Source organism: Anolis sagrei, chromosome Y, assembly GCF_037176765.1.
Source record: "Anolis sagrei isolate rAnoSag1 chromosome Y, rAnoSag1.mat, whole genome shotgun sequence".
Classification (NCBI taxonomy): Eukaryota; Metazoa; Chordata; class Lepidosauria; order Squamata; family Dactyloidae; genus Anolis; species Anolis sagrei.
Window position 1 is genome coordinate 60,516,686 of NC_090035.1, and position 8,970 is coordinate 60,525,655.

Consider the following 8,970-nt stretch of genomic DNA (forward strand, 5'->3'; position numbering starts at 1 on the left):
GCCACTCGCCTCTCGCACCTTCCAGCCTCGGAAGGTGCAAGGGGCGAGTGGCAGGCTCCCCTCATGGCTGCAGCCATGGAGGGTGCCTTTGCCACTCGCCTCTCGCACCTTCCAGCCTCGGAAGGTGCAAGGGGCGAGTGGCAGGCTCCCCTCATGGCTGCAGCCATGGAGGGTGCCTTTGCCAACCGCCTCTCGCACCTTCCAGCCTCGGAAGGTGCAAGGGGCGAGTGGCAGGCTCCCCTCATGACTGCAGCCATGGAGGGTGCCTTTGCCACTCGCCTCTCGCACCTTCCAGCCTCGGAAGGTGCAAGGGGCGAGTGGCAGGCTCCCCTCATGGCTGCAGCCATGGAGGGTGCCTTTGCCACTCGCCTCTCGCACCCTCCATCCTCGGAAGGTGCAAGGGGCGAGTGGCAACTCCCCTCATGGCTGCAGCCATGGAGGGTGCCTTTGCCACTCGCCTCTCCCACCCTCCAGCCTCGGAAGATGCAAGGGGCGAGTGGCAGGCTCCCCTCATGACTGCAGCCATGGAGGGTGCCTTTGCCACTCGCCTCTCGCACCTTCCAGCCTCGGAAGGTGCAAGGGGCGAGTGGCAGGCTCCCCTCATGGCTGCAGCCATGGAGGGTGCCTTTGCCACTCGCCTCTCGCAGCCTCCAGCCTCGGAAGGTGCAAGGGGCGAGTGGCAGGCTCCCCTCATGACTGCAGCCATGGAGGGTGCCTTTGCCACTCGCCTCTCCCACCCTCCAGCCTCGGAAGGTGCAAGGGGCGAGTGGCAGGCTCCCCTCATGGCTGCAGCCATGGAGGGTGCCTTTGCCACTTGTCTCTCGCACCCTCCAGCCTCGGAAGGTGCAAGGGGCGAGTGGCAGGCTCCCCTCATGACTGCAGCCATGGAGGGTGCCTTTGCCACTTGTCTCTCGAACCCTCCAGCCTCGGAAGGTGCAAGGGGCGAGTGGCAACTCCCCTCATGGCTGCAGCCATGGAGGGTGCCTTTGCCACTCGCCTCTCCCACCCTCCAGCCTCGGAAGGTGCAAGGGGCGAGTGGCAGGCTCCCCTCATGGCTGCAGCCATGGAGGGTGCCTTTGCCACTTGTCTCTCGCACCCTCCAGCCTCGGAAGGTGCAAGGGGCGAGTGGCAGGCTCCCCTCATGACTGCAGCCATGGAGGGTGCCTTTGCCACTTGTCTCTCGCACCCTCCAGCCTCGGAAGGTGCAAGGGGCGAGTGGCAGGCTCCCCTCATGACTGCAGTCATGGAGGGTGCCTTTGCCACTCGCCTCTCGCACCCTCCATCCTCGGAAGGTGCAAGGGGCGAGTGGCAACTCCCCTCATGGCTGCAGCCATGGAGGGTGCCTTTGCCACTCGCCTCTCGCACCCTCCATCCTCGGAAGGTGCAAGGGGCGAGTGGCAACTCCCCTCATGGCTGCAGCCATGGAGGGTGCCTTTGCCACTCGCCTCTCCCACCCTCCAGCCTCGGAAGGTGCAAGGGGCGAGTGGCAGGCTCCCCTCATGACTGCAGCCATGGAGGGTGCCTTTGCCACTCGCCTCTCGCACCTTCCAGCCTCGGAAGGTGCAAGGGGCGAGTGGCAGGCTCCCCTCATGGCTGCAGCCATGGAGGGTGCCTTTGCCACTCGCCTCTCGCACCTTCCAGCCTCGGAAGGTGCAAGGGGCGAGTGGCAGGCTCCCCTCATGGCTGCAGCCATGGAGGGTGCCTTTGCCAACCGCCTCTCGCACCTTCCAGCCTCGGAAGGTGCAAGGGGCGAGTGGCAGGCTCCCCTCATGACTGCAGCCATGGAGGGTGCCTTTGCCACTCGCCTCTCGCACCTTCCAGCCTCGGAAGGTGCAAGGGGCGAGTGGCAGGCTCCCCTCATGGCTGCAGCCATGGAGGGTGCCTTTGCCACTCGCCTCTCGCACCCTCCATCCTCGGAAGGTGCAAGGGGCGAGTGGCAACTCCCCTCATGGCTGCAGCCATGGAGGGTGCCTTTGCCACTCGCCTCTCCCACCCTCCAGCCTCGGAAGATGCAAGGGGCGAGTGGCAGGCTCCCCTCATGACTGCAGCCATGGAGGGTGCCTTTGCCACTCGCCTCTCGCACCTTCCAGCCTCGGAAGGTGCAAGGGGCGAGTGGCAGGCTCCCCTCATGGCTGCAGCCATGGAGGGTGCCTTTGCCACTCGCCTCTCGCAGCCTCCAGCCTCGGAAGGTGCAAGGGGCGAGTGGCAGGCTCCCCTCATGACTGCAGCCATGGAGGGTGCCTTTGCCACTCGCCTCTCCCACCCTCCAGCCTCGGAAGGTGCAAGGGGCGAGTGGCAGGCTCCCCTCATGGCTGCAGCCATGGAGGGTGCCTTTGCCACTTGTCTCTCGCACCCTCCAGCCTCGGAAGGTGCAAGGGGCGAGTGGCAGGCTCCCCTCATGACTGCAGCCATGGAGGGTGCCTTTGCCACTTGTCTCTCGCACCCTCCAGCCTCGGAAGGTGCAAGGGGCGAGTGGCAGGCTCCCCTCATGACTGCAGTCATGGAGGGTGCCTTTGCCACTCGCCTCTCGCACCTTCCAGCCTCGGAAGGTGCAAGGGGCGAGTGGCAGGCTCCCCTCATGGCTGCAGCCATGGAGGGTGCCTTTGCCACTCGCCTCTCGCACCCTCCATCCTCGGAAGGTGCAAGGGGCGAGTGGCAACTCCCCTCATGGCTGCAGCCATGGAGGGTGCCTTTGCCACTCGCCTCTCGCACCCTCCATCCTCGGAAGGTGCAAGGGGCGAGTGGCAACTCCCCTCATGGCTGCAGCCATGGAGGGTGCCTTTGCCACTCGCCTCTCCCACCCTCCAGCCTCGGAAGGTGCAAGGGGCGAGTGGCAGGCTCCCCTCATGACTGCAGCCATGGAGGGTGCCTTTGCCAACCGCCTCTCGCATCCTCCATCCTCGGAACGTGCAAGGGGCGAGTGGCAGGCTCCCCTCATGGCTGCAGCCATGGAGGGTGCCTTTGCCAACCGCCTCTCGCACCTTCCAGCCTCGGAAGGTGCAAGGGGCGAGTGGCAGGCTCCCCTCATGGCTGCAGCCATGGAGGGTGCCTTTGCCACTTGCTTCTCGCACCCTCCAGCCTCGGAAGGTGCAAGGGGCGAGTGGCAGGCTCCCCTCATGGCTGCAGCCATGGAGGGTGCCTTTGCCACTCGCCTCTCGCACCCTCCAGCCTCGGAAGGTGCAAGGGGCGAGTGGCAGGCTCCCCTCATGGCTGCAGCCATGGAGGGTGCCTTTGCCACTTGTCTCTCGCACCCTCCAGCCTCGGAAGGTGCAAGGGGCGAGTGGCAGGCTCCCCTCATGACTGCAGCCATGGAGGGTGCCTTTGCCACTTGTCTCTCGCACCCTCCAGCCTCGGAAGGTGCAAGGGGCGAGTGGCAGGCTCCCCTCATGGCTGCAGCCATGGAGGGTGCCTTTGCCACTTGCTTCTCGCACCCTCCAGCCTCAGAAGGTGCAAGGGGCGAGTGGCAGGCTCCCCTCATGGCTGCAGCCATGGAGGGTGCCTTTGCCACTTGTCTCTCGCACCCTCCAGCCTCGGAAGGTGCAAGGGGCGAGTGGCAGGCTCCCCTCATGACTGCAGCCATGGAGGGTGCCTTTGCCACTTGTCTCTCGCACCCTCCAGCCTCGGAAGGTGCAAGGGGCGAGTGGCAGGCTCCCCTCATGACTGCAGCCATGGAGGGTGCCTTTGCCACTCGCCTCTCGCACCTTCCAGCCTCGGAAGGTGCAAGGGGCGAGTGGCAGGCTCCCCTCATGGCTGCAGCCATGGAGGGTGCCTTTGCCACTCGCCTCTCGCACCCTCCATCCTCGGAAGGTGCAAGGGGCGAGTGGCAACTCCCCTCATGGCTGCAGCCATGGAGGGTGCCTTTGCCACTCGCCTCTCGCACCCTCCAGCCTCGGAAGGTGCAAGGGGCGAGTGGCAACTCCCCTCATGGCTGCAGCCATGGAGGGTGCCTTTGCCACTCGCCTCTCGCACCCTCCATCCTCGGAAGGTGCAAGGGGCGAGTGGCAACTCCCCTCATGGCTGCAGCCATGGAGGGTGCCTTTGCCACTCGCCTCTCGCACCCTCCAGCCTCGGAAGGTGCAAGGGGCGAGTGGCAGGCTCCCCTCATGGCTGCAGCCATGGAGGGTGCCTTTGCCACTCGCCTCTCGCACCCTCCATCCTCGGAAGGTGCAAGGGGCGAGTGGCAACTCCCCTCATGGCTGCAGCCATGGAGGGTGCCTTTGCCACTCGCCTCTCCCACCCTCCAGCCTCGGAAGGTGCAAGGGGCGAGTGGCAGGCTCCCCTCATGGCTGCAGCCATGGAGGGTGCCTTTGCCACTCGCCTCTCGCACCCTCCAGCCTCGGAAGGTGCAAGGGGCGAGTGGCAGGCTCCCCTCATGACTGCAGCCATGGAGGGTGCCTTTGCCACTCGCCTCTCCCACCCTCCAGCCTCGGAAGGTGCAAGGGGCGAGTGGCAGGCTCCCCTCATGGCTGCAGCCATGGAGGGTGCCTTTGCCACTCGCCTCTCCCACCCTCCAGCCTCGGAAGGTGCAAGGGGCGAGTGGCAGGCTCCCCTCATGGCTGCAGCCATGGAGGGTGCCTTTGCCACTCGCCTCTCCCACCCTCCAGCCTCGGAAGGTGCAAGGGGCGAGTGGCAGGCTCCCCTCATGGCTGCAGCCATGGAGGGTGCCTTTGCCACTCGCCTCTCCCACCCTCCAGCCTCGGAAGGTGCAAGGGGCGAGTGGCAGGCTCCCCTCATGACTGCAGCCATGGAGGGTGCCTTTGCCACTCGCCTCTCGCACCTTCCAGCCTCGGAAGGTGCAAGGGGCGAGTGGCAGGCTCCCCTCATGGCTGCAGCCATGGAGGGTGCCTTTGCCACTCGCCTCTCGCAGCCTCCAGCCTCGGAAGGTGCAAGGGGCGAGTGGCAGGCTCCCCTCATGGCTGCAGCCATGGAGGGTGCCTTTGCCACTCGCCTCTCGCACCCTCCAGCCTCAGAAGGTGCAAGGGGCGAGTGGCAGGCTCCCCTCATGGCTGCAGCCATGGAGGGTGCCTTTGCCACTTGTCTCTCGCATCTTCCAGCCTCAGAAGGTGCAAGGGGCGAGTGGCAGGCTCCCCTCATGGCTGCAGCCATGGAGGGTGCCTTAGCCACTCGCCTCTTGCACCCTCTGGCCTCTCAGGCAGCTGTGCCTGCACCACTCACAGGGCAGCAAAGAAGCCTCTTCAGGAAGTGAAGCAATTGAAGGTAGGATAAATCTAATCTTTTGTACATGACTGTATTTTTTGTGGAGTTCAGAATGCTCTTTGGTGCCTAGTGAACTGCAATTCCCATATGTCAGGGTCTATTTTTCCCAACCCCATCCAGTATTTTCTGTTTTGACGTAGCAACAAAAATATGGTTGGGGGTCACCACAACATGGAGAACTGTATTTAGGCGTCACGGCATTAGAAAGGTTGAGAACCACTGCTCTAGAGAAAGCACTGGCAGGTGTGCATGCTTTCTCTCCTGGGCTGCATCATGCCAGCCAGCCACACTCTTTCCAAGGCATTTTAAAGAGGCTTCCCACTTCCATGTAAGGAAAAGCAATGACCTGGAAGAGTAGAGTCGTTTTCAAGGAATGAGGATTTACTTTTTGTTTGCTCAGGGATTAATAAAAAAGATTAAACTGTGATGCCAAAAAGCAGGTGAGAAGCCGGGATCGGCTCCTGCTTGCTTTTGTGTGGACCTGATTTTAGATCCAGAGAGCCTTCCTGTTAAGTGCTCCCAACAGTAATGAAAGTAACAAAAGAACCGATGAAACGGGAGAAACAAATTCCACGCACAACTCTGCCAGGAATACAATTTGCAGCCTTAGGAAGGGAGTGGAAGACTGAGGAGGAGGAGAAAGGAAAAATGGGAATGTTTGTGGAGGTAGAAACCCCAAACCGAGACAGCTGGGAAGTAGGCAGCAATGGGACTGAAAGGACCACTCCCGGAAGGCCAAAACGTGGGATGCAGTTAGGATTGTAAGGCAAAAATGTGCCTTATATGTGTCACAGTGAGGATCCTAGAGGTCACCCAAAGGCTGACCTAGTGACTGATTCCTCCTCCTCCTCCTTGTTCCAGTTTTCCAAACTTAGCCTTAGTGGTTTTTCAAATGTTTGTGGCTCAAATTAGGGCAGGTTTCGGGCTTCTTTCGAAGCTGAAATCCATAAGTAAAAGGGACCGAAAGTTGGCTCCTAGAGCTTCTGACAGAGTCCAAAGTTTTCTCTGGAGATGTCTCAACATTGCCTTGTTTTGACACAGAGTGTATGACTCACCTCCCAATTGCACAACAATTTGAAAACAGTTGACATTTCCCCGTTTTATTGCAAAATTTAATAAATAGTCATAAATACAGAATTTAAGAAGAGTTGTGAGTTTGGGACTATCCCAGGCTGATACTGACCTCGAAGCTTGTCTTGGACGAAAAGTCATTTTCTGATATTTATATGGTCTGCTCCTGTCTTGCGTAGATCAGAAAGAGATTGGATTTGATCACGCTTCTGGGCAGAAAGTGGAGCAGTGTGGGGGGTGAATCCTGGTGCCCTGAAGGAAAGGAAATCTGTCTTCCCAGTAGTTGGCTTTCAGATAAAACCCCTTTCTGTTGCAGAACTGCCAAAGAATTTCAACTGAGTCCTTGCTTCAAGCTTGAAAGGGAAAGCGCCAAGCAGAGTGCAGGGTGAGTCCTGGCTCCTCGACAAATTGGGAGCTGAAATCCCTAGACTTTTGAGAATCTTTGGAATCCTAGAGTTAGAAGAGACCCCCATCCAGTACAACCTCATAGATATTAAAAGACTCATGGAGCTATAGGGCTATAGAATTGTTGAGTTGGAAGGGACTCTCAAGGGCCATCCAGTCCAACCCTGGTATGCTAAGCACAGAAGGCATATTTGAAGCCTTCCTGACAGATGGCCAGCTCTCATTCTTAGGATGTTCTTCCTCTCAAGACATGGAGGGGCAAGAAGTGGGCCGAGAGCTGCTGCTTCTGAGTCTTGACCCCCCCCCCCCCCAGCGAGGGGAGCCCCGGGCGTTGAGAGAGAGAAACATGGGCCAGCTGCGGTGGCACCAGAGCAGGGAGGTGTAAGTGTTGCAGCCGTTTTCCTCAATGCGCTTCTGGAACTTGCAGTCGCGGCCATAGGCCTTCTGCAAGACAGAAACCGAAATTATTAGCTTTTTAATGACTGCATTTCAGTATGCATTGTTTATTGTATAATATGGGGGACTACATTGGCCTTTCGGGCTTCTTCCAGTTCAAAATTTCATATAGATTCTTTCATGGCAGAATGGACTATGAATGGCTTTTGTAGTTCCCTCTAGTGTAATGATTCAATATAGATTCCTGGCAGAATGGGCTAGGATGGACTAGATAGCCTTTGGGGTCCTTACCTTCGATATAGATTCCTAGCAGAATGGGATTGGATTGGATGGACTAAATGGCCTTTGGGGTCACCTCCATTGCAGTGATTTAATATGGATTCCTGTCGTAAAGTTTTGGAATAGTAAAACCCCCCAAAATATGGACATCTTTCCTACCGTTCCATAGATCCTCCCAAAGCCAGATAGTAGCCGCTGTGGATGGCGTGGACGACCACGGTGCTGCCGTTCACAGAGCGGATTTCCATGATATCTGGTGGGAGGAAAGGTCGGGAAAACCTTTAATGCAACCAATATTGTCAGTATTCCCCTTTGTGCCTGGTCTGAATTGCATTGAGACCCCATCTGTCCCTTGGCCCACTGCCCACTGACTTTTTCCTTTCTCCAGTTGTGAGAAGGCCTGCCTCACAATATCTCCATGACAATAATGGGCTTTCATCAATAGAAATAGATGGATAGATAAATAAATATATTTGCCTCATGGATGGATGGATGGATGGATGGATGGATGGATGGATGGATGGGTGGATGGGTGGGTGGGTAGATGGATGGGTGGACGGACGGACGGACGGATGGACGGACGGACGGACGGACAGACAGATAGATAGAGACAGACAGACAGACAGACAGACAGATAGATAGATAGATTTTCCAGATGGATGGCTGGGTGGATGGAGAGAGAGGGGGGTTTTCCATATAGATTAGATTAGATTTGCCTCATTCATGGATGAATGGATTTTGACATTCCAAATAAGTGATCCTGAGCCCATAATTTGGGGCTTCTGGATGAGGGATGCTCCTCTACCGGGCCGCACTTACTGTTGGGATTCTGCTTCTGACGGGTGCCGTCCACTTTTCCATCACTGTTGATGTGCAGGAAGAAGAGGTTGGCAGAGTACAACCGTCTCCAGTGCACATCACCCTGCAAATGTGGGTAGCCCCAGACCCCCCAGCTCCAACCTGCGCCGGCCCTGGACCCAAGCAGGAAAAGCCCCAAGAAGAGCCCCAAGCCATTGCCATCCATGGCTATGCCAACAAGATGGCTTTCAAGCAGGCCTGTAGCTAGGGGGTGGTTTTAGGGGTTCAAATCCCCCCCCCAAAATGTTTCAGATTTTTTTTTAAAAAAACCTGGTTTACTCATGAATTTTAACTGGTTAACCAAATCACCATGCTAAGTCTATGAGATGCAAAAAATTAAGAGTCCCTCCAGAACTGTAAGCACTATCGCAAGCAAATATTGACAATTTATTCACACTGTCATTACTTGCAGCAATAGCCAATGTAGTGAAGCAACCAAGTTGGGTGTGTGTGTGTTGAATGCTCTCATTAAGGAAGCCAGACTTGGTGGAGGTGGTTGACAGGGGTGGAGCTGCAGGCTATGGAAGGTTGCTCTGCCCCCTGCTGTGCTCTTTGCTTCAGCGTGAGTTAGGAGGCAGGTTTCAACCCCCCCCCCCCTGAAATTGTCAACCCTCCCCGAATTTTTTTTCTGGCTACGGCCCTGCTTTCAAGGTACTGATTGGGACGGTGCCACAGGTTTGAGGCTCGTCCTTCAACCCACCATAGTGCAAAAAGTGTTCCTTGAGGTCTTCAGTAAGGGGATGC

The 8,970-nt window shown here is 57.8% G+C and overlaps 1 protein-coding gene across 1 annotated transcript; it reads right to left on the reverse strand.

The window, feature by feature from the left end:
- Positions 1-6,919: 6,919 nt before the first annotated feature.
- LOC132780472 (fibroblast growth factor 22) lies at positions 6,920-8,392 on the reverse strand. The gene is given in 5 exon segments (XM_067462391.1): positions 6,920-6,994; positions 6,997-7,137; positions 7,528-7,547; positions 7,550-7,621; positions 8,188-8,392. Coding segments are annotated over 5 exon segments (513 nt in total).
- Between the last annotated feature and the right edge of the window lie 578 nt (positions 8,393-8,970).